The 26,405-nt window shown below is 48.4% G+C and overlaps 1 protein-coding gene across 4 annotated transcripts in view; it reads left to right on the top strand.

Annotated features, from left to right (window-relative positions):
• The window catches only part of SPATA6L (spermatogenesis associated 6 like), a 690,230-nt gene that overhangs the window by 633,617 nt on the left and 30,208 nt on the right, over nucleotides 1–26,405 (top strand). For all 4 annotated transcript variants that reach the window (XM_078677396.1, XM_078677397.1, XM_078677398.1 and 1 more), the window contains one exon: nucleotides 8,305–8,408. In XM_078677396.1, the coding sequence (XP_078533522.1) occupies nucleotides 8,305–8,388 (84 nt within the window). In that variant the 3' untranslated portion in view covers nucleotides 8,389–8,408. The remainder of the gene's footprint in view (nucleotides 1–8,304; nucleotides 8,409–26,405) is intronic.

Consider the following 26,405-nt stretch of genomic DNA (forward strand, 5'->3'; position numbering starts at 1 on the left):
GACCTATCTCCTGCAATGGCGGGGAAACCGGAGAGTGAAAAGCAGAAAGTTAAACCCACTCAGCAGGGTGGCTATACCCAGACTAACATTATGGATCGATATGCCCAGACCCGGGGATCTCCCGGTGGATCGTGTAGGTCTCAGTACGACATAAAAGATCCACCGACTTTGGCGATTGAGCTGACCTTACAGGATGTTATGGCTGCTATTGACGGGATTAAATCCTCGCTGGGGCAACAAATGGAGACTCTCGCCCATAAGCTCGATACTGTGGCGATTGATGTCAACCTGATCCGTACGGACCTGGTGAAAACTAACGAGAAAGTCAAGTCTTTAGATATTAAGACCTCCAGTCTGACGGGTGATGTCGCTGAACTGCAGACGGAGGTCCGCCACCTGAGGACTACCAGTGATCTCCTTACACGACGTCCGGAGGATTATGAAGGAAGGGCTAGGCGGAACAATGTTCGTATCATAGGGGTCTCTGAGAAGGCGGAAGACCTTGCTGCTGACCTCTTTGTCGAGAATCTTATTGTTGGCCACCTTGCACCTAAGGGACTGAGTAAGTTCTTTACTGTCGAACGGGCGCACAGAGTACCTGGTGGTAAGCCGAAGTTGGGTGCCCCGCCGCGTCCTATAATCGCGAGAATTTTCAACTTTCGTGATAGAGACGCTATCCTTCAGGCCTCACGGATGAGTGGACCTACAAAATTTGAGAACACTACTATCAGCTTCTACCCAGACTTCACCCAATTGGTCCAGAGGCAAAGACTTGGTTTCCAGGGGGTGAAGAGACTACTGCGTGACATGGGCCTTAAATACGCCATGCTTTTCCCGGGCAAGTTGAGGATCGAATATGCGGAGCGGACTTATTTTTTCGATCGACCGGAGGCAGTGGTCGACTGGCTGGACACTCTCCCGAACCAGCATCCATCGGAGGAGCAGTCTGGCGGTGCGGAAGGCGGACCTACGGAACAGCAATAGGCACCGGCTGCTTGGCTTCTGGGGTCTCTTGCAGGCCTCGAACTGTGGTTCGATAATCCTGACATGTGATTGATGTACATTTTGGGGGGTTGCGGGGCAATTAGGGGATCTTATTCCTTCTCAGAGTTTCTTTTTGTAGCTTAGTTAGATGTGGGGTTAACAGGCACACTGCAAGTTTGGGTGTTGTTTTAGTCTTACGCAGGGGTGCAGGGTGGGGGGTTTTGTAATGGGATGTTGGTGGGGGATGGGGGGTTTTGTTGGGGTGCGTGTTTGTTTCTTTGCAAGGCAATGTGTTCTCAGTTTGTTTGATCAAAGTGCTGAGTTCTTCCTGGGGCTGGGTCCTCTTTCTTTTTCGGGATGGGGGGTAGAGGGCTGAAACGAATGAGTTGGAATGTTAATGGGCTGGGGGATAGGATCAAACGTGGGGTGGTGCTGCAACTGTTGAAGCGTTTCGCTCCTGATGTGGTCCTTCTTCAGGAGACCCACTTGATTGGCAATACTTGTCATGCTATGAATAGGAAGGGGTATTGTTTGGTCGCACATGCTGGGTTTTCCTCTGGTTCCAGAGGGGTTGGTATCCTGTAAATGTGGGATACTTGTAAAGCGCACTGTTACTCTACCCGAGTGTCCTGGCGCTGTAGACCGCTGGGGAACCCGTCCTGGTTTTCCCTGTGAGATGGTCCCTTTCTGGGTATCTCCAGGGTGAAACCAGGCATCCCCGGCGTCTGTGGGGGGCCGTTGTAGAGATGAGGCAAGCTTAATGCCCAGAGTTACCGAGTGTGTTCCCTGGTTAAAGTAGGCACTGAGGCGAGAATTATCGAGTCCATTGACCCTGGTCCAAGACCCTGCCGCATCGGGAATTGAACCCTGGTCCCGGGCCGTTCTCTGCTTACAGGTCCGCCGCCTCTAACCAGTGAGCCACACCTCTCTATCCTCATTAAGAATTCTCTCCCACTGGAGATTGACAACACGGTCCATGGGAGGGCCGGAACCTTTCCCTGATTTCTGTATCTGTCCCCCCTGGCCTGCAGTCGACTACTTTCGCGGACTTGGGACGAGTTATCCTCGCTCTCCCCGAGGGGTCACTGTTTTTAGGTGGTGATTTTAACGCGGTGGTTTCCGGTATGATTGATCGACACCCACCCAGGGATCTAAGGGGAGCACAGAACTGGCTTCACGATTTCCTCAATACTTTAGGTCTGGTAGATTGCTGGAGATTGTTACATCCTGCTCAGCGGCAGTATACGTTCCATTCGGGCTCTCACGGGAGGCTTTCTAGGATTGATTATATCTTGGTACCGGCTGCACAAGCTCTTTCTATCACTGAGGTTAAGCATTTGGTTCGGGGAATATCTGATCACTCTCCGCTGTGGCTTCGGGTGGAGTTGGATTCTGGGACCGAGGGTCGAGTTGCTCCGATTAATCTTTGGTATCTTCAAAATCCTATAACTCGTGCTGCCCTGGTAAAATCGCTCGACCTGTATTTTTTGGAAAACGAGGGTTCCGTTTCGTCAGCGGTATCGCTTTGGGAGGCTTTCAAAACTGTCCTCAGAGGTCAGGCCCTGTCGTTAATAGCGAGTGTCAAAAAACAAAGGGGGTGAGGAGGTGGTTAAGATCAAGACAGAGATTGCAGACTTGGAGCTTGACCTGGAGCGGGGGGTCCCCGTGCTAAGACTCATGTTCTGCGACTAAAACAGCTTGATTACAGGGCATTGGTTACTGACGCAGCTAAGGCCATGAGTAGGGAACAGCAGGGACGTCTGTATGATGTGGGAGATAAAGCTGGTAAATTGATTGCGTGGCTGGATAAGAAAGATACAGCTAGTCGGGTGGTGCCTGTGATTGAGACAGCTGGAGGAGCTCGGGTTTCAGACCCTAAAGAAATCGTTCAGTGTTTCGCGGATCACTTCCGAACAGTGTACTCTTCTGTTTCGGACAGGCCGGAAGAGGACTAACATCTATTGTTGCGTGATATTGCTTTACCGTGTCTCTCTGACATCGATAGGGAGCAAATGGACGCCGTAATAACAGCTGATGAGGTGGCTCTTGCAATTCGTTCCCTGCGTTCGGGGAAAGCAATGGGTCCCAACGGCCTGCCTATTGAACTTTACAAGTTGCGACCTGACAAGATGGCTCCCTATCTACGGGATATGTTTTTGGAGTCTCTGGAGTGCGGCTCTCTCCCCCGTGATCAGCGTTTAGCGACCATTGTGGTGATTCACAAGGAAGGGAAGCCGAGAGATAAATGTGCGTCGTATCGACCTATCTCTCTTTTGAATGCCGAGCCTAAGATCCTCGTGAAAGTACTGGCTACCCGATTAATCACTGTTATCGGTGATTTGGTACATCCGGATCAATCTGGTTTTTATCCCGCATAGAAACACCGCTCTGAATCTTAGACGTCTACATGGTGTTCTCGCGAGAGCTGCGACGTTGAGTGAGCCGGCCATCTTGGCGTCGTTGGATGCCATGATGGCCTTCGATACCGTTAAATGGCCGTATTTATGGGCCGCGTTGGCTAAGTTTGGGTTTGGACCCGGTTTTATCAGCTGGGTGAGGCTGCTCTATGAGGATCCCCTCGCGCAAATTGTTGTGAATGGCCAAGTCTCTGCTCCGTTTGGTCTTGGGAGGGGAACTCGTCAGGGTTGTCGTTTGTCACCGCTCCTGTTCGCTCTTGCTCTTGAACCCCTCGCTGCCTCGATCCGGTGGGAGCCCTCGATGAAGGGTATTAGGTGGTCCTCTGAGTTTGAAGATCGCATCTCGCTCTATGCAGATGATATCTTACTGTACTTAACCTCGCCCCGGAAGTCATTGATAGTTTTGTGCGATGTTTTGAATTCGTTTGGTAGGAACTCAGGCCTGATCATTAACTGGACAAAATCCTATCTATATGTCCTTTCAGGTGACATCCCTCTTTTTCCAAATAATTGTCCTATCCAGATTGCGCGAACAGGGTTTAAATATCTCGGTATTTATGTTTCATTAGACCCCGCAATTCGGTATGAACAGAACCTCCTCCCGCCCTTATCTAGATTGAAGCAAGACGTCGCGGGTTGGCGTAGACTTCCGCTTTCGCCTCTTGGTCATACAGCCCTCTTTAAAATTATGTCTTTGCCTCGTTTTCTCTATGCTCTCCAAAACACTCTTGATATAGTTCCGGCTAGCTATTTTCGTGTGATCGAAGATCTTCAAAGGAAGCTGATATGGGACGGCAGACCTCGTATTGCGCTTGCTAAACTGACGCTCCCGTGGTACGACGGGGGTATTGCTCTCCCTGATATAAAACGTTACTATTGGGCATCTCAATTGGGAGCCATTAATCATGGTATGTATGGTTCCGAATTGAACCCCGCCTTTGCCATGGATAGATGGCTGTTACCTGGGGGGAACTACTACAGGGCGCTGTACTCTAAAACGGTGATTAAGGATTTGTCTGGACCTACCAGGACAGCAGTACGTCTGTGGCAGGACGCAACTAGTTCGATGGGATGGAAAGACCGCTTGACTCGGGCGACCCCGCTTTTTGGTTCTGATAAACTTGGTAAACTGTGGAAGACCAAGGGGTTCGATAAATGGGACCTCATTGGTATTAGTAAGGTGGGGGACCTCTGGATAAAGGGTCAGGTAAAATCGTTTGAGGTGTTAAAGAAGGAGTTTGATTTAAGTGATTCAGAATACTTCTGTTATGTTCAAGTTCGCCATGCTTTGAGGTCGGTTTTCCCGGTGGGGGAAGTCATTCCAGAGTCATCCCCGCTCAAGGATAGACTGTTGGGCGGTTATGTACCTGACAGTACTATCTCCCTAGTCTATAAAAAATTAATAAACGATAGGTCAGACCTCCTTTTGCATCTTCGTGACTTGTGGACCCGTGACAGCCTTGAGCTGGATGACGAGGACTGGCAGTCGGCGATCTCCTCTCCCAAGGAGGTCGCAATTCCAGCTCGGCTCCGATTGGTCAGCTTAAGATTCTTCATAGAGTATACGTCACGGGCCCCCGTTTGGTCCACATGGGCTTTTATGAGGAGGGTTTGTGTAAGCGAGGGTGTGGGCAGATAGGGACATTTCTCCATATTATTTGGGAATGTCATGGGGTTGCTGCTTTCTGGAGCGGGGTGCATGATGTAATGAGGGAAGTGACGGGGGTTTCCCTCTTGCCGGAAGCTAGACGATGTTTGTTGAATGTTTGGGAACCCACGGTTTATAATGTAGCTCAGACACAGTGGGCGACCCTGGGGGTTATGATTGCCAAGCGAGAAATCGCTCAATTGTGGGGGTCCCACAGGCCACCTACGGTTGAAGTATAGAAGGAGAACATGGACTGGTGCATGTTTAGGGAAAAACAGTGTATTTGGCCCGGGGTCGGCCCCGAAAGTGGTGTAGAGTATGGGGACCTTGGAATAGTTATCGTGGCGATATATGTGCACCACCCATAATAGAAACCACTGATGTCCCACCATCCCCCTGACCCTGCATTCTGCCTATTCTACTATATGTGCATTGATTTTGCTCTCTCCTCCCCCCTCCCCTTTCATGCATTGATTGCTGATTTTGTTGTATTGTTTTTTTCTTTCCCCGCTTGAATTGGTACTTTGTAGAATATATTTCTTTGCCTTGCTTGTTATATGTTTTTCAATAAAAATAAATATAAAAAAAAGAAAGAGCAGGTGAAAATTATTATGCTTGCTCAGGTTCTTCAAGCCTTGGATCTCAAAGAGAAGATGGTGTCCCTGGACCAGCAGGCCATGCATTTTCATGTCTAGATCTATTGTCCCACAGGAAGTGTCTCCACTTTGTGGTGGGGTCAGACAATTTCCAATTCACCATCCTGCTCTTTGTTCTTACATCAGCCCCCGCAGATCTGTACAAAAGTTATGTTGGTGTTTGTGACACATCTTCTCAATTCAGGGATACACAGATTCCCCTAACTTTATGACTGGCTGCTGAAGACAGACTCGCCACAACTGGATTCAGACCAAACCAGACAGGTGCTGTCTTCTCTGGGATTCTCCTTCAACAATCCTAAATCTCGTCATCAGCCAGGATTTGCTTTTAGTAGCAATTTTTAATAGTCTCAGCCATTTTTAATAGTTTCCCAGAAGGCTTCCTGCCCCCGTGATGAATCTGTGACATTTATGCTTGAATCCTAATGGTTTGGGTGAGAGCTTCTATTCTCACTTTGATGGCTCTGAGGCTGCTTGGACTCTTTTTATCCTGCATCCTGCTGGTGAATCACTTTTGTTGGCATACGCGGCCATTCAATAGAATCTGAGGTTGGTTTGGTCCTAGAACTGGGGATGCCTTTCAGACAGAATCTGTATCTCCAGCAAGACAGCTCAGAAACCTCAGTGGTGGATAATAGGCATTAATCTGATATGTGGCAAGTCATCTTTCTTGACCCTTCCACAGCTCTCAGTGGTGATGTATGCATTATCTCTGGGCTCCGTTGGTCAGCTAGACGAGGTGGAGATTGGGTCTCAGGTTGAGCAGCACCATCATAGAAATCTTCCTGAGCTGGGTGCTATCGATCTGGCACTGCCGGCCTTTCTACTGTCCATCGAGGGAAGATTCATTCAAGTGCTGATGGACAACGTGACTGTCATGTAGTATTGGAAAAAGCAGGATGGAGTGGGGTACTGTGTTCTCTGTCCAGAGGCTTTGATGATTGCTGACTCTTCACAGGATTTACCTGGCAGGCGATCACCTAGCGAATTACTCAACATCAGGGCTGATGAGTACAGTAGATGTCATCTTGCTGATCCTGATTGTCATGTGTATCCCCAGGTGGCACGAAGTATCTTCTCCCAGTGGGAAACTCCTCTGTAGGCCAATTCACTACCTCTGAAAATAATAATTTCCCAGGATTGGCATTCTGGAGTTTAGTCTTCAAGGAGTTGTAGGGGACATGTCTCACTGTGAGTGAAACTCCATTTCCGCATGTGCCACACATTGTGTGGGTCCTAAAGAAAATCATACGGAACTAAGCAAAGCTAATTCTGGTGGCCCTAGATTGAGCCACGAGGGTTGGGACTTCAGGCTACTGACCCTGAGCATCTGCCCTTCGCTTTGGCTTCTTCTTTCAGAAGTCCTGTTCTCCGCACAAGAATGCAGGGTTCTGCATCTGAGCTTCCACAATCTGCACCTTCCTGCTTGGTGATAAATCTAAACCAACTGAGGGGTTTTGATTTGTCACACATTACTGTTAACTAGAGGACTTCTTTAGCATAGACCATCCTGCATGCCCTGAATAGTCCCAAATCTCTAAAATGACAGAGGGGTGATTATAATTCAGTTTACCTTGGCAAATCCCATTTTTTGAAGTCTCATAATAGCAGTCATTTAAAGAAGGGCTGTAACGCAGCCTTAGTAGATCTGTGCTTCCTCTCTCTCCTTCTCAGCACCTGTTACCTCCAACATCTATTACCTCGAATGGGTCTGTAAGATTGCAGAGTGGATAGCCTCCTTTGGCAGCCAGCAATTAGATTCCACGATAACTGCACCTCAGTGGTCATTACGCATGGCAGGGAAATTCTTCCCTCATAGTTTCAAATTAAAGACAACACACTTGTAACTACAGTCCCATACGGTTTTGCATTCTATCTGTGTGGGTAAAACGCTTCGGCCTACTTCCTCCATGGGGTACATTATACAAATGCTATAATGCAATAAAATGCAATACAAGGCTGAGTTGGGGTGGTATATGTCTAGCGTTGTCGCATAGGAAGATTTCTGTTTTGTCCTGGTTGAGTGTGAGGTAGATGCAGGACATCCATTTCTCAGTTTGCAGTGGCCATCTACTGTGGATGCATTTTTCTAGAATTTGAGAATGATTTGGTTATCACGAATATAGTTACAATGGATGAGTCCAAGGGATCAGATGAGCAATGCAGGTGTGACTGTCAAACTACTGAGCAAAATGGTATTTGAATTTATAATGGGATCAATGGGACTACTAGTAGCAGATTTAAGAGAAGAAGCCTGGATTGGATGAGCTGCTTGAGCATGGACCTGGAAAAGCCTGTCCTTGTCCCAAGATGTCAGACATCCATTCTGACACAAAAGACCTGACTGGGGGCAGCATTCGTACTATCCTGAGAGGGAAAGGTGAAGAGGAAACTCTGGGGTCCCAACAGGAGTGTCTGGTTGTCAGAGTGGAGAGTATGGATGCACGTGTGGGGGGCGATTTGTTGTGTAATGGAAGCAATCGCTGCAAATTGTAACAAAGATACACACACAATAAACATTATAACGTCAAACTCAGCAGAATCATCATGTTTTCATGAACTATCAAGGATGGAAATTAATGAATTTCGCTTTCTTTAGGGAGTCTCAAGTTCTGAAGTTGATGATGTGCTCAAGAGGAGGTCCATTGAGTTAAGAACATCCATCAACCCCAAAATAGACTAATTCCAGTCTGCTTTGCTGCGGTGAGTGACATTCAAACGAAGACATTTGTCAGCACTGAGTACTGTTATGTGTATGTTTATTTTGTTGTAGCAATGGTTCGACTTTCAAAGCTTTTACTGTAAAAAGAAATGGCAAAAATGTGTTGTTGTATAAATGAAAGCAATTGGACTTGACTAAACTTGCAGCATGAGTTCTACAATAGAGATATAAGTGGGCTAGTTTGTAAAGTCAAGGGATCGATGCATTATTTGTGTAGACTGCAAGTCCACTTACACTCTGGTCCCAAGTTCAAACTGGTAGTTCAGTAAGAATCACATACAAAAGCAGATAATATTTGACCATATGAATTAAAATCTCCAGCAGTCTTTATTTTCTTTTTAACTAGGAGCCTCGGCCCAGTGAAGTATTTCTAATCGATATAAGTTGTCAATTGCCAACAGCTTTGAACGTTATCAGCACCCACAGGTGCTGCGAGTATCAGTTTTGCGAGAAACCAGTGCTGCAACAAACCGGGCACGCACGCTGAGAGACTTGCCATGTCTGCGTGAAGCCCCACTGATATTAACTTTAATTGGCACAATGTGAGGTTTTTGCTGCATTTGGACCTAACTCCGAAGCCTACGGGTGGTCAGAAGAAGAGAGGTGGTGGCATATTTTTAAAAGGTTTTGCGCCTCCATTTCCACCAAGCAAAGGGACACAGGGCAACGCAAAACCTAGAATGAGATTTACCAAACCACACAAGGCCCCCTTGGGTGCACCTGCGTAGCTTGGTAAATCTGGAGTAACACAAGACAGCACAAGTCGCTGCCTTGATTTACTCTACCCCTGGAAGGCGTTCTAAGGGTAGAGCGTGAGTGTTCCCACACATACACCCATGGATTTTGGCACGTTCCCAGATTTACAGTGAATTGTAGACCTGTGAATGCATCAAAATGCTAAGCCTTTCCAGGGGGAGGCGAAACAAGGAGAAATGTCTTTAGTACTCCTCGTTTTTAGGTCAAGCATAAACAGCGCTTGCGCTGTCAGGCGATCTGTTGTAGATACTTTGTGGGGCCAGATTCCTCCCAGGCTTCGGAATGGCTTTTATCGGTGTCCCTAAAAAAATACTAGCTTACAAATGGCTAATTGTGGGTGCAAGTCCCAACTTTTTTTAGAAGTTCACTCCCATGGAGTATTTTCGCGGGATCGAGCAGCAGCACGCACAGTGGTGGCTGCTGTGGCAGGACGTACATCTGTGCTTCAACAGCTTGAGCACCACAACTTCAGGCGCAGCTGCTTTGCTTTCCGCCTGTCCATACGTCCTTCATTAAAATGCTTTGTTTTCTTAATACTGGTTCTTGGTATGCATATCCAGAAAGCATCCTTAATATTGGTAAGAAAGCTTAGTTGGTTCATGCACTTACTGTAATTAGAAACTGTAGGTAATCTGCTGGTGCAGTTTCTTTGAATTTTCATGAATTAACTTTAGTGCACAAAGTTACAGCAATTGATTGAAACGTGCTATTTCCTGATATCCACCAATCAATACCCTTCAGGTTTTTGCTAGCTGCAGTTTTGTTTACCATGGACGCAGGCACGAGTAAGTTCCTGTGCGTTGTTTTACCGACATACTTGACTTTCATGTTTGCAAATAGCAGCGATTCCACGTCACTGACAGTGGGCGCCGGGATCAAAACTATCCGGTTGTTTAATGTTTTCAGTTTTCCGCTGGCGCTGGGTGGTTCTTCTGCCTGGCCACCATTATTCACTGGTTTTGTGCCAATGTCAGCTAAACGAGGGAACCCTGAGGAGGAGTCTGGAGGACAACAGGCATGACTTCTGCACAGCACCTTTTTATAACCATTTATTTGCTGTGTCATTTTTGTGTGAGTCAGTTCATTCAGACATTTCTTCTTTGTGCTTTGTGTGTCAAGAACATTGCCAGTGGCTATCAGCATTTTTTTTCTTTTGCTCCTACAAATTTATAGACAGAGCTTCATAACAAGACGAGCCCCCTTGGGAGTGCCGCAGACCTATGTTAAAAAGCAATAATGCCTTGCCGCGATTTCCTGTTTTTTTTTGTTTTGTTTGTTTTTTACTCTTTCAATAGTGTTCTTCAGAGGTGCTGACTGCTTCCAGCGCTCACTGGGATCATTGGGCCAATTAAAGCCCTACACACAAGCGTTTGCTTTGCCCACTACGAGGATCTGACCCCTCCCCTTTGATATGTAAACAAAGGTCTGCTTGCACAATCGCAGTTAGCCTTGAACATTGGAGACCAGTGAACTACTCTTATGTGCCAACCATGTTTCTACATTGCCAACCAGCTGAAGCGTTTCTGGTTGTAATGCCACGGTTTACTGCTGATGGTGTGGGTGGACTTACATTACTGCCTCTCCTGGAAGCTTCTGTGGCACCTCCGGTTGATCTATGGGTCGACAGATGAGCCCAATCTTGCAAAATCAGCTGCGGCATGTTGGGGTGTCTGTTAGCCAGAACACTGGTGAGAGACCCGGAAAAGCAGGATTGTAGGAAGGGGTTTGTATATCCAACAGTGACAAGTGACCAACTGTGACAAGCGCTGAGTGCACAACCAACTCAGACACCTAGACACTGACTGGGCAGCAGCACAGCCACGATAAGAAACACTAACTTGGCCAACATCACACTGTTGTTATCAGGGTGACTTTTTGATAGTAGTTGGTTCACAAACAGCTGTGGGCTTAGTGGGAGTGTAGTAAACATGTTAGCGTGCAAGTCGCTGCATGCTTAATCCAGTGAGCTGAACACTAGGACTAAGTAGCTAATCGGCAGCAATGACATAAACCCTGTGGGCTTTTTTAAAGCTAAGCAGCCATTGACTGATTTAATACAAGCACTAAAGAGACCAAAACGCCCGCCAGGCCAAAAACTGAATGGCTAAATCTTAGCTTCACTCACAAGTGACAACAGACCAAGCGTGAACTTTTTTTTTTTTTTTTTTTTTTTTTTTTTTTTTAAAGACCTTTATTACACTCAGTCAGGTATACACAGCCATGTGCCTACAACCCTGGGGCCGGCGGCTAATCTAACTCATACATGTGCATAGAGACTTATCAGTTAGATCGCAGGTCTGAAGGTCATAATTTTTTAGTTACAATATGAACCCGACAGTTGTGGACCTACAACTATCCACAATAGGAACAGAAGAACATTGAGACGTCTACATGTTTGACAATTTAGTACCGTTGTGTTGTGGAGCTATGCCGGACCATGTCCCGGGTGTCCCACTGCCTGATTTATTCCCATCCTCTAAATCACCTCGCAATCAACCCTCTTCGTCTGTGGTCTGTGATAACAAATATGCTGTAAGATAGCACCAGAAGTCTTTGGGCCTTGATCTTGCCGGTAAATCTTCCTCATAGGTCTGTAGCTTGTCTCTACAGCTGGTCATATCCAGTATCCACCTGCTCTTTGTGGGTTTGCGTTTGCTATGCCAGCATTGTGCGATCTGTCTCTTGGCCAACAACAGCGCTATTGCACAGAATTTACGTTTCGTGGCCTGCAAATGTGGGATAATTCCCAGTAAACAAACCCGCACAGTGCATTCTATCTCCACTCCCAACATGGCATTCAGCAAAGTAATGACTTCTCCCCAGTATGTTTGTATCGCTGCACAGTCCCACGCCAAGTGTGTGAATCCTGCCTCCCCTACATTACACCGCTTACATCTGTCATTATCCTGAAGGCCAAATCTAAACATACGCGCCGGCGTGTAGTATGCTTGGTGAATAAATTTATAATGAATAATTCGTAAATTGCCGTTTGGTGTTAGGATTTGTGTCAGCGCGCATGTTTGTAGCCATTCCTCATCCGCTAATGATGTCTCCAGAACCATGTCCCACCTTTCTCTTGCCCTGTCCCCCGTCCCTGGGATTTCAGCCTGCGCTGTTGCGTATAATCTAGACACCAGGTGTGATGTGTCCTGGGAAGTGATGATCAATTGGAGGGAGTCCAGGCTCTCCGGTTCCTCTGGAAAAGTGGGGAAGTAATCCTGCACGGCCCGTTTCAACCGGTAATGAGTGAATATGAACAGTGGCGTTTTATTTCGAATATATTCCATGTCATTTGTTTCTACAAAGTGCCCCTCATGGAACATATCTCCCATCGTCTCTAATCCGACCTGTTGCAGTAACGACATTCCCACCTTCTCCCCCGTGACTGATAGTCCCTGGTGATGCGTCAGTGGCATCTTTGACGCGTATAATGGCTCTTTATGCGCTAATCTCGCCAGTTTTTTCCAAGCCTTAACAGTGGTGTCAATTGTGTTAATATCGCGATTGTGCAGAGGTGGGCGCGTGTGTGAGAGCATCGATGACAGCGGGATGGGCGCTGCATCTCCTTGTTCAATGGCCGTGTGTGTTAAATATGGCACTTCGTGGAACCAGTATGCCGCGTATTGTGCTTGAGCACATAAATAATACAACAGAAAATCAGGTACTCCGAACCCTCCCCTGTTATATGGCAGTGTGAGTGTTTGTAATGGCACGCGTGCTTGTTTCCCCGCCCAAATCAGTTTTAAAACCAGGGATTTTATGTTGTTGAAAACAGCCGTAGGCGGTACAATCGGGATGTTATTGAAGAGGTACAGTAGCTTCGGCAGGATATTCATTTTTACGATTGCTATTCGATCCGCCAATGACAGAGGTAGTTGTATCCAGCGCGACACCTTATCGTCCAATTTGGACACAGCCGTGCCGTAATTTGATCTTATCACCTCCTCGGGATCCCTGTGGTACATTACGCCCAGATACCTCACCGGCTCTGACTGCCACTCCAATGGGTAGTCCGTATCGTGCGAGGTCGTCGTGTCCGTTAAAGGAATAATAGAGGATTTGGCCCAGTTTATCATCAAACCAGAGTGTCCTCCGAATTTTATATATTCGCGCATAATTGGATTTAAGTGGGTGTTAGGGTCGCGTATGTACAGTAGCATGTCATCCGCATACAAGGAGATATGCAAAGGTCTGGATGGGAATTGCAAGGCCGAGGCCTTATAGTTTTGTCGTATTATGCAAGCTAGAGGTTCTAGTGCCAGTGCAAAAAGTAGTGGTGAGAGCGGGCACCCTTGTCTAGTGCCCCGCCGAATCTGAAAGACTTCCGAGACGTACCCGTTAACACGTGCCCTTGCACATGGATTAGTGTACAGTAGTGTGACCCATTGTACAAAGCGCCTGGGGAACCCCATCCTGAGCAGGATGGTGATTAAGTAATCCCATTCGATGGAATCGAAAGCCTTGGCGGCATCCAACATGACCGCCACAGCTTTAGTTGATGGTTGGAGATAGTGAGACAATGCAAATAACGACCTAGTGTTGTGAGTAGTGGACCGCGTAGGTATAAAACCCGCCTGATCTGGCAAGACCAAGTTTGGCATAATTGGCTTCAGACGTGTCGCTAATAACTTCGCCAGTATTTTAGAGTCAGTATTTATAAGTGAGAGTGGCCTGTAAGACTCACATATTTCCGAGTCCTTACCGGGTTTAAGTAGCGCTATGATGGCTGCCTCACGCAATGTTGGTGGGAGCTCCGAAGTCTCGAACGCTGCACCATACATGCGCACCATGTGCGGAGTAAGGAGGTCAGCATACTGTTTGTAGAACTCATTAGTAAACCCGTCAGGGCCCGGCGCTTTACCATTAGGCAGAGAGGTGATTATGTCCGTCACCTCCTCAACTGTTATTGGTGATGCTAACATTTCCCTCTGCCCATCCGAGAGCCATCCTATCGCCACATCATTTAGATAGGTAAACGTGTCTTCTCTGGATGCGATCGGCCTTGATTCGTATAGTGTCTCGTACTCTCTAGCGAAGCACTCCACGATGTCAGTAGCCTGTGTGTGTGTCGACCCATCCTTCGCTTTAACACGTAGAACAGGTTTATGGCCCCTACCCTCACAGATTTTGGCCGCTAACCTATTACCTGGTCTGCCTCCTTCCCCATACGATCTGGCTGAAATCTTCCTATCAAGGTATTTGATTTCGTCCTCTACAAACGATTGATGTTCGGAATGCAGAGTTCTCAATTCGCCCAGGTGTGCGACATTGCATGTGTCTTCATAAGCCCGTTCTAGCTCCCTCATGCGTGTCTCACATCGTGCAATTTGTCGTCTGATATCTTTGAGGATGCCAATCGTCGTGCTCATGCATACCCCACGCAATGTGGCCTTGAATGCTTCCCACAAAAGACCCGGGTCATCCACTGTAGGCTTGTTGATTAGGAAATACTCTTTGATCGCTTCGTGAATAGTGTCTGTATAGACCGTGTCTGTGAGCGCGCGCGAGTTGAATCTCCAGTGAAAGGGAGGAGCGATATAGTTCGGTAGTTTTAGTGACAGTCTCACAGGATTGTGATCCGACAGAGTCCTTGGCAGGACTCTTATCTCCGTTGTCCACAATGCAATGGTACCCGATCCCAGCCAGTAGTCTAAACGGGACCAGCTGTTATGAGCCGCTGAAACGTGTGTTGCGCCCGGTTCCGCTGTGTATTTGAGCCTCCATATGTCTGTCAGTGAAAGATCTGAAATCATGTGAAGCAGCTTAGCCCTGGCATGTTTGTGTGGTTCTAGGGAGCTAGGGGAGCGGTCTACCCCGTCCACCAATGTTACGTTCCAGTCCCCCCCACAGATTATGTGAGCGTCTGGTAATGTTTGAATGTGTGACCATAGTTCCTGATAAAAGCCCGGGGTGTCAGTGTTGGGGCCATATACATTTAGAAGTGTTATCTTGTGGCCCCTGAGTGTGCCTGTCAGAATGACATATCTACCACATGTGTCGCATATTACCTTATCAACCATGAAGTTCACTCCTTTCCTTATCAGTGTGATCACCCCCCTCGCATAGGTGGAGTAGTTAGCCATGTAGGAGGATTCCGCCCATCTACCTCCAATCTGAGCGCGTGTGTGTGGCGCAATATGTGTCTCTTGTATGATCGCTATATCTATTTCCCATCTCTTCAGGTAAGCGAAGACTTGTCGAATCTTTCTTGGGTGAGTCAACCCCCGTACATTCCACGTCAAGAGGTTAATGCTATTCTTGTTGTGGCCGCCTGTTACCTGTGCCATGAGTGAGTGTGAATTGTCAATCCTGACATTGGTAGAACATCTTGCACCACAAGGCACCACAACTCCCAGTCGCAAACAAGGGGTATCCCCCCGGTACCCAGCCCACCACCACCCCACAAACACACTCGTGTTATCCGTCTCAGTCTCAAAACTTCAACAACCCCCCCCTTCCCCCCTCCCCCACCCACTCCAGCAACCCAATTCTGCCGAAGCCATCGACCCATTCATAAACTATAACAACTAACCGTACCCTGTGAACAACTCAGGTGGGGTATACCCTTTTGGAGGACCACCAGGGGCACAACTCTACACCCACTGTTGTGGATGCAGACGACTCACAATGTGTCTATAATACCACGTGTAATATTCGTGTCTTTTTCATCCACCCCCCGCCGTCCCTGGACAATAACATACAACACTCGGCAGTATACGATTTCATACTTGTTACCCTCCTTCGAAGCCAGCCCTCGTTCACTTGTCCGGGTCGGCAATGTCCGCCCAGCTAGTTCTGTTGTGCTCGGGCTCGTGCCGTCGTGTCATCTCCACAATACGACTCAACATAAGGAGGTTAAACGTCTCCCCTCCAACGTTACAGGTGACCTGCAGTCTCATAGCAGGAAATATCGGTAGACAGGCCTGAGAGGAGGAGAGCCGTCAGACGCAAGTCATGTTTATCCCGGTCTCCTCAATGCTTGTCCCGCAAATCTGTCCCTGCATCAACAGAGTACAAGGTTGCCAACAACATATTCAATGACTGTGTCGATTCACTCCACCATGTCCAAGTCCTCTCGATGCTCCTCGCGTGCACGTTGTTTGTTGTGTTGTATGATTTTTTTTACGAAGTCTTGCGCTGTCTTCGGTGTCTGTAGAATCACTATCTTGTCCTCCCATGTCACTCGGAGCCTCGCTGGGTACAGCATGGAGTACTTCACATTCAGGTCCCTGAGTTTAGTTTTGACAGATGCAAATTCTTTCCTCGCCTGCTGGACCGCCATGGTGTGATCCGGGTAGAACTCTAGAGTGTTGCCTTGGTGCGTGATTTTACCCTTTTCGCGCGCAAGCCGCAGTATCGTGTCTCTGTCGCGGTAGTTGAGTATTCTCGCCACAATTGGTCTTGGTGTCGCTCCAACTTTAGGTTTGGGTGCCAACGATCTGTGGGCTCTCTCCACTATGAAGATATGGGATAGGGCTTCTGCCCCGAAAATGTCTCTGCATAGCTGCTCAATGTAAGTCTCCATTTTGCCCGTGTTGGTCGTCTCCGGCAGGCCAGCTATGCGTACATTGTTACGTCTGGAGCGGGCTTCCAAATCCTCCTCACGTGCCTTAATCACCTCCAGAATGCGCTCCATACCTGTGCACTTGCTAGTCGTGGCGCGTGATTCGTCCTCCACCGCAGATATTCTCGATTCGGCCTCATCTAGTCGTTCATCATGTTTTTCCAGTTTGCTCGACATCCCGTCCATTCTACAAGTAAGATTGTCTAATTTACCGTTAATGTCCTGCACATTAGCTTGTATGGACAGTAATATTCTTTCCATGTTGGACGTTGGTTCCGCCATCATTGCTCCTTCTCCTTCTGGCGCTAGTTCCGTGCCTTTTGACGCTTTCCTGTTGTCAAAGGAGAGTTTTGGCTGTTGCCTATCTGGTTTCCCCATTACTGGCGGTGTCGGGGGATTCTTACCCTGCGACGTTGTTTTTCGCGCTGCGGGCTTGATACACGCTGCTGTGACTGTATTCCTCGTATTAAGTCTTGTGGAAGACCGCGTTGTTCCTCGGTTTTCCAGCTTCTCGGCGTCGCCACTCACTTTCTTAGATGTGTGAAGTCCCGCCTGAGGGCTGCCTCTCATACCCCTGTGGAAACTGGGAGTACTTCCACCATACACCCAGGCAGGGCTGCTGTACTTTCGCGGTCACTGATGCGGGCAGAAGGGCCTCTCCTCCGTGCAGTGCTGGGGGGTAATTATCGCCAAGCGTTAGACGGCCTCACACTCGCTAGAGAACTTGGGCCATGTTAGGGAACGCTTCTACTCGGCACACTGACTCGATTCACCACGTGAGTCTGAGAGGGCCGTGTTGACATCCCCCATGGTGAACCGGGCAACGACCTCCCGCTGATTGCTCTGGATCTCGGGTATTTGCTATTGATCTCCCCGTGCCTGCTGTCCTTTCCAATCTACCTCTCGCCGCGGCCGCCGAGACACCCCACTATGCGTCTAGCTCAGGACCGTCGGATGCCTCGACCCGACAGCAGGGGGGGGGGGCGAGGTTGCCGATGTCAGTTACCCGCTTCTGCCGTGCTCGTCCCGGTCCTCCAGGTGGTTCACGCTCTCCTCCCACTGAACACCGCAGTTGTAGGCAGCCCTCATGTGCGCGCGGTAGCTCTCCTCCTTGGCAGCTATGCTCGATCGCTCTCCGTCACAGAAGACAGCATTGCGCACTCCGTCCGGTGCATGGGCGCCGCCATCTTGAGCGCGACAGGTCCGTCTTAATTAAAGGGGCCGTGTTGAATTGTTAGGCGGCGTAACACAGGTATTTCGCCCCGTTGTCCTCGTATGACATCCGGATCGCCTCTGCATAGATACTGCTCACCTGGCGCCGTTGGTAAACGCCGTCGCCGGGGCTGTGGGGTCCTAACGGTGCATCGCTCGTTCAGCGCACTTGGCGCCCGCCGCCATCTTGCGGGCTCCCGTCCAAGGCTCCCTCGATCCTCGCCGTTTTATAAGCAAGGAGGCACCGCTTCGCAGCCGGTTACCACCCTATTCCGTGCCCGGGACCTTCATACCACCGAATTTGTGCCTGTTTTCATCAGGGGTGGCCAACTCGGACACTTTACACGTTCGTCCGTGAGCCGTCTGGCGGAGCTGTGTATTTACCCAGCCATTCCGCCGTGCGCCCCCTAGCGCCTCCCGACCAAGCGTGAACTTTACTGGCACAAAACACCTAAGCAAACGCTGATAACAACTTATTGCATGATAATACAAAGACAACAACTCACAGAGTGCATCGGCTTGTTAAATGCAAGCCCAGCACTGAATGCATGGTGCTGTGTCAACATGGGCCGATTTGGCAACCCCCCCCCCCCCCTCCCCCCCAGTGGCAGAAGCCAGCATTTTCATCACTTCTCTGCATGCCTTTTATGGGGCTGAAGCTACGTAGGCCCGTGAGCACTCTCAGGGAATGACACTGAACTTGTGGATGATTGCCAAGAAGTGAGCTTGAATGCTGCACAGAGGTGCAAAGTTCACCTGTGCTAATGCTGCTGAGGAGAGAAGGAAAGGAACAGACCCAGGCTGAGAGAAACTACTGTGTACGAGGTGAGGCGTGGATTGCTGGTGAAACCCCAGTGTCACCACATTATAACAACTATAGCCCCGTTTACAAATAACATTATGTATGTGACACTGAGAGTGCCCTTGCATACTGATAGGAAAATCAATATTACTGTTGGCAATGTTGGTGTCCCCTGCCCCCGCTTGCTCTCCACGCGCACCCCTGCGATTGGCACCGGTTGCATGTTTTCTCACCATTGCCCGCTGTCTTATCTTACTTCGCAGCTTCTCACTCTTAAAATAACCTCAGTTTTTAAACTGAACTACCAAATTTTCCACAAACACACTGTAAAATCATGATCTATATCTAGATTTTCTCATGAAAAAACTTTACATTTTCGCATATTATTCTCATTCTGCATATGAATTCCCGTAACACAAGTAATTTCTCTATTGCACAGCAGCATCGCATTCCAAAAGTCAATTTTTTTGTTGTCGTGATTTATGACTGCAGGCTATAAGGCTAACCGGTCATCTCAGACTGATTTAAACATTCCCAGTAATGGCAAATAGGCAGGGGATGGGTGTGCATTTTCTCGTTTCTACTCCTTTTTACTAATCCCCCAGTTTTGATAGCTGCAAAAGAGACTATAAATATTTCACTCCCATGAGTGATACCGCAGGTCTCTAACTCTTTATGTTAGACATTACTATTTTTGAAGAAGAAAAGCTTATTGCAATCTTAGAAGGAGAGCTACTATGCCTATCAACTTTTTTTCCCCCTGAGTTTTATATAGCGTGAACTTGACCTGAATGAGTCAGAGCGCTTTACATGAGCACCATTTGTATTACACAAGGATACATTCTTTTTTTGTTATGTTAGGCACAGGGAGATTAAGTGATTTGCCCAGAATCACAGGATATTGAGCGTCAGTGCCTAAACTCGAACACGGTTCTCCAGATTTGAAGTCAACCGCCCTAGCTGTTAGGCCACATCCTCGCCCCAACTTTTACTATAAGCAATCTCTGTACTGAACTTGTCCTATGTTCACAAAGATGCTATGTCATATTTGACTCCTATGTTCTTTTTTGGTTCATTGTGACTTAGAGTGATGCCTTCCTGCACCCATCTGGGTGTCTGTGTTCAGTTGACTCTTTCCCTGGAAATGCAAAAGTACCTCTTGGTTTCCTCCAGGACTCTTCTGTCACTTCTCCTAGTTGCACGAGTATGTGCGGCAGAAGTTATATAGCTGCATGTCGTCTGCTGGCTGTTTACAGACTTGTACTTAACGTTGCTCAAATGTTTCAGCAGTATGTGAGTGCTGAAGCTGTGTCTCTGTTCCCAGTGGTAATTCACCATCCTTAGTCCTTTCAGCAGCGCTGCACCTGTGTCTCTGTTTCCAGTGAAAATTCCTCATTCTTAGTCCTCTAAACAGTGCTGCTAGCTGCTTCTCTGGTCCCAGTGGTAATTCCTCACTCTAAGACCTCTAGGCAGTGCTGCAGCTGTGTCTCTGTTCATACATCCACCACACTCCAAACCAAAATACATAGGTAAAAGACATTATCATTTACAACGGCAATAGCTTTAACTCTAAAAAATGTGAGACCTATTGCATTGCAAATGCTTGTTTCCTCTTTCTGCCTACGTTTGCTGTATTCTGCAGCACATGTAGAAAGAGAAAAAAGCCTCAAAGGATTGTTTGTGTGCAGAAAAGTGTCCCTTCCTGCACAAACCAATCTTGCCTGCAGCGCAGGTTCACTTGCACCATAGTGCACTGTGCCTGCCTTGGTCATCGCAGCACATAGTGTGCCAGCGCAAGGAGTGGCAAGGATTGGCCCATATAATGTTAAATAGGGAGCATTCCTGCCCTCTCCCGGTCATGCAACACAATGCTGCAAGGTATCTTGCTGCACTACATGGCATTTTGATAAATCAGCCTCTGGATTTGTGCAGCTGAGAGATGAGGTACAAGTTATTTTGTTACAGCCATAACTCCAGTCATGTTAAAGACTTTGATCCATATGAAGAGTGGCCACTTTATTCCAATGGGGCCCATAACAGCAGTTACCACCCGCATTGGAATTATGATATCAATCATTTTATTTTCACAGTTTGGTTTTGGCTGCCACGTGAAAGTCTGGGAAAATTACCATTCACCAGAGGAATTGACCCAGAATTATAGATTGCTCTGGTAATTTCTCATTTGTAAGTGAACTCTCAGAATCCAACTGGTAATAGGCCTGATTTTCGCTACCGCAGAAGTTACTGGTAGCCCCAGGATTGTTGACTATGAGGTTGGGGAAATACCAGCACATTTTCAGGTCACTCGTAATGAAGGCCTTCCCTGAGGAGCATTGATGGTATGCAGTTAAACATTGAACATTTAACTAAAAGTGTGCTCTTCACTGGTAAATATTGCAGGTAAAGATCAATCAGATTGATGTTAACTTTACATCATTTTATTGAACATTTTAGAGTGTACCTTGTCAGTGAACTGCTTCCCTTCCCGCACATCTCTGCCTGGTACCTGCTGCCCCTGACCCTTGCTGGCCAGTGTTCGAGGCCCTCCTCCACTGCAGGCACCCACCTGCGCCTCATCTCTGATGGTCCAGTGGGTAGCTTCTCTGCTCTGCTGCTGTTTTGCCCTCTGTCTCCCTGCCTTCTGCTTACTCTTTCCCTTGTTTCATTATGCTTTTTATTTGCCTCCTTTCATTTGCTTTGATTTTATTTTACTGTGCTTTTTGTTTACCTCTTTTCATTTTTTCCCTCTCTTGCCTCTTTTTCTGCCTTTTCTCTCCATGTCCCTGCTCGTCCCAGCAGCCCTGTTCCCCCTACAGATGACGATTCCCGCTTTCCCACCTGCCAGGTGTCCAGCCCTCCTTACACTACTTTGGCGGCCACTGCTCGGCCACACATGGTGAACTCGCCACTGGCACACCAAAGGCAAGCCCATATGTGCCCATATGTGCCCATCTGTGCCTGGACTGCGTCCAGTGCCACAAACCCTGGTTCTTGGATCATCCACTGCTATGATGCCAACAGCGACATCACCTTCAGCCACACCACTGAGCTCCAGTGGACCAACCACCTCTACATCCACTTCTCCTTCCCCAAACCCCCCGTACACCACCACGCCCACCACTACCCTTCCAGGAAGTTGGAACAAGTTCACTGAAGAACAGTTCAACTCCCCCCTCAGCGAAACCTCTCCACTGACATCCACAGACGCCAATACTACTGCACGCAACTTCCACCGATGGATCTCTGACTGCACCAACACTTTGACTCCCCTGATGAAAACCCCAAGCATGCAACACTATAAGAGAGCCAACTGGTTCTCATCCGTCCTTCATAATTCTAGACGTACCTGTAGACGTCGCGATAAGAAATGGAGAAGCAAGACCCCAGAAGACCACTCAGCCTTCAAGACTGCTCTCACCGCACACCACCACCTCATCTGAACAACAGACAAATCGCCCCTACAAGAAAGGATCAACACCAACGCACTCAATAGCAAATAACTTTTCGCTGTGGTCAAAGATTTCTCTAGACCCGGCACAGAGACAGCAGACATCCCCCCTCCCAAGACCTCTGCAATAACCTTGGCACCTACTTCCACTTCAAGATCAAGGAGATATATACGACAGCTTCGACAGCCTCAATACCCAAGACCATCCCATCCCACCCACAACCACCGCACCCTATGACGCCGGACCCCACAGACTCTTCTCAGCTGGACCCCCTCACCGTGGACAACACCTTCAAGATCATGAAGAGCATCCACTCTGGAGCACCCTTGGACCCCTGCCCACATCACATCTTCAACAGAGCAGGCAATAGCATCGCTCTGCTGCATCATCAACTCCACCACCTTCCCTGAAGACTGGAAACATGCAAAGATCGACCCCTTGCTAAAGAAACCCTCTGCCGACCCGACAGACCTCAAGAACTTCAGACCCATGTCTCTTTTCCCATTCCCAGCCAGTCATCGAGAAGGCCATCAATCTCAAACTTTCCAAGTTCATGAAAGTGAACCACATTCTGGACCTCTCCCAATCTGGCTTCCGAATCAACCACAGCACGAGACCGCCCTCCTTGCCGCCACAGACGACATCCGCACCCTCCTCGACCGAGGCGAAACTGCAGCCTTCATCCTCTTCAACCTCTCGGCCGCCTTCAATACTTCCTCTCACTTCACCCTTTGCACAAGACTCCATGACGCCGGCATCCGTGACAGAGCCCTGGAATGGATCAACTTCTTCCTCACCGGTCAATCACAGAGAGTCAGACTACATCTGTTCCTCTCGGAACCCACAGAGATCAGCTGCGGAGTGCCTCAGGGCTCTTCCCTGAGCCCCACTCTTTTCAACATCTACATGGCCCTGCTCGCAACCATCGTCAGAAACCATGGACTCAACATCCAGGAGTTGGTCTAACGGCTAGGGCCGTCATCCTCGAATCTGGGGAACTGGGTTTGAGTCTCGGCAATGACGCTGAACATCCTTTGATTCTGGGCAAATCACTGAATGTCCCCGTGCCTAACAAAACTTAATGTGTCCATCTGTAACGAAACTGGTGCTATGTAAAGCGCTCTGATACCCGATTCGGGCCAAGTTCGTGCTATATAAAACTCTGCAAAAAAAACAAGAAAAAAAAACCTTGTATCCTATGCGACAACACCCATCTGATTCTCTCCCATATCAACAATACCACAGTCATCAGAAACAACTGTCACAACGGGATGAAGGCTGTGACTGCCTGGATGAAGAACAGCTGCCTCAGGTTCAACTCAGAGAAGACCAAAGTCCTCATCATGGGCTCCACCCCCTCCACCTGGGACGACTCCTGGTGGCCCGCAGCCCTTGGAACCCCCCCACACCAACCGATCAAGTGTGGAACCTCGGCATCATTCTGAACTCCTGGTTCACCATAAGCACCAGATCCCTGCCGTCTCATCATCAGGGTCGGACTGGGAACTGAAAGCAGCCCTGGCAAATTTTTCCAGAGCAGCCCCATCTGGTGCTTAGCAAGCGAGCGCTACCAGAGAGCCCGACCACTACTAGGGAGGTTTGGGGGAGGTTTGAGGGGGTTCTGTCCCCAAAGAAAATTTTGGAAAAAGACAGACCAAAATGGTGCATTTTACAGCACATTTTTCATTACAAATGTAATTGTATTAACTTTTAAAGCACAGTAAATAGTACATGATGACCTTACAGAGCACCAGGTTATCCAGTCATTATGCCTACAATTAAGGCAGGTCAGGTGCCTCAGTGCCTGCCTGGTCACGAGGGGTGGTGGTGGTAGACAGTGGGTGTGGTCCTGAAAGTAAGTGTACGCAGGCCGCAAACTGCACACACCGGGTGCTCAGCACCCTGTCCCTGCGCATGCACTGTGCAGTAGCTGGGTGGACTAGTATGGTAACGTGGGTTGAATTTAATACTGTGTGTATGAGTCACACGCACTACTAAATTCAACCCATCTAAGGCATCACAGCACCTCTGTCTGTCTGTGCGGTTAAAAAGCACCACTGCCATTTGTGAGTGAGGGTCACCTCACCAATGGCAGTTGTGCTTTTTCTCCGCAGAGGCAGGAGTGCACACTTCACTGTGCATAGCTGCCAAGGTTTCAGATTGCTATGTGTGACATTTTCATAAATTCAGTGTAATTATGAGTTATATTCAATGACTATGAGTGACACTTTCTCGCGAGCAAAAATCAAGCAATGAACTTGAAGGAAACATATAAATATCAGAAATTGCACCTATTTGAGCAACCAGAAACTCTAAGATCTTAAACTGCTGCACTAGTGCTGCTGGGAAATTCCATCTGTAACTGGCCCTGCGTGAGACTGCAATTGCACAAAGCAACCCACCCACTGCTCTAGTGCTCTCAAAAGGATAGAATTTAAAAAACATGGCAGTGGTCTGAAAATACAGAAAATTACAGCTTGTATGATAGCGGCTATAGTTAGTGGAGCACTGTAAAGCTATGCAGACCAATGGTTTGCCAAATTTCCCGTATTTCACGTCTGAAATGGACTGAAAAGTGCTCAGATGAATTTTAGCTTCCAGTACAGCGCTATAAAAAGTTCACAAATAAATACAGTCAACAAAAGTGTATCATAATTGTTATGGGAAATATTCATTTGAAATAAAACATTAATGCGAGGCAGGTCAATACAAGAAGTTCAGGCAAAAAGCACACAGCAACTGATAGTGCTGTGGTTTGTGTTTACGCGCTTACGCCCAACCTCTCCCTCAGTGCCATTTCCTAGTCAATGTGCCTGGGTCACTGCGCCCTATACTCACAGTTTCTCTGCCCAGGGCTTGCTCCTCAGTGGACTCTACAGCGGCTTCCGATTCCTGCTCCCTGCGCCCATGCTCCTCTGTCAGTCTCCTGGCTCGAACCTCCAGATCTCCGAGCTCATGGTCCTTTATTTTGAGGCTCCTGGGCAGTGCTGGCTCGCGGTGTGTCCTTGCTCTCACGTCACCGGTGGTGCCCCTTCCCTCTTGCATGGAACATTGAATCCTCTGTCCTCGTGGCCTTCTCATTCCACATGCCGCCGATGCCAGCACTCCCACCTTCACCCGGCAGCTCTCACTTCTCCCACGGCGCCTCCCGTTTACCCTGGAGCGCTCCCTGCTTTCTCCTTCTACCTGTAAGAATGCAAGTGAAAGGCGCTTCCGCACTGCAGGCCTCTGTAGCACATCTACAGCCCTCAGGCCTCAGTCCTAAGACTTCCCTCGCCCCTAGCATGAGCTGGTCACACGCGGATCTCTCTGTTCCTTCTGGACACAGGCTCCCTCCCTCGAGGCCGTTTCACACAGGCCCTGCTGCAGACTGCAAGCTATAAAAGGGCCAGAGCCCTCAACCAAAAGCCATCTCACCAGCAGTAGGAGGACCTGCCTGGCTTATGCTTGAAGCCCTCTTTGTGATCCTGGGCGCACACTGGTTCTGTGTCGCTCTGTGTACCCCAGCGCTTCGAGGCCTGCTGCGGATCATTCACTTCTTCTCTTGCGCTCCCTTCTTAACCCTGCAACCTTGGTGTTCACCACCTCTCTTCCAGGATGCTTCCTTCCGGATCCCAAACTTCATCTGCCCCTCGTGCATGGCTCCTCCCTCTGACCCTCACATGTCACCCCACCTGCGCCTCTCCTTGCCCACAAGTACATTTTAACCAAATGCAAAAATACACACCAGTATAAATAATATCATAGTATTTATACTGCCTGTGTATTTTTGCATTTGGACACTCAAGAGTCAGATTCCTGCTGAGAACCCATGCTGCCACAGGCCTGGAAGCAGGACGGTCTTCTGATTTTGTTGCTGGGGGCCGATTTTTCAAAAATCGGCTGCCCCAGTAACAAAACCGGCCCACTGTAAAGAAACTGGCGCCCACCCCTTCCGGCCTCCCGGAGGATTGCCCGGTGCCTAGTATTACCAGTCCAGCCCTGCTCATCATCCTGCTTCCCCACTCTATGCCTGCTCTGAAATATATTCAAGTGGATCCCCACTGAGTCCATAAAAATGGTAACCCACGCACTCATCAGCAGCAGAATCGATTACGGCAATGCACTCTACGCTGGCATCACCCAGAAACTCCTCAAGAAACTTCTGAACATTCTCAACGCCTCCGCCAGACTGATCCTCAACATCCCCCACTGC

Source organism: Lissotriton helveticus, chromosome 2_1 (assembly GCF_964261635.1).
Source record: "Lissotriton helveticus chromosome 2_1, aLisHel1.1, whole genome shotgun sequence".
NCBI classification, from domain to species: domain Eukaryota; kingdom Metazoa; phylum Chordata; class Amphibia; order Caudata; family Salamandridae; genus Lissotriton; species Lissotriton helveticus.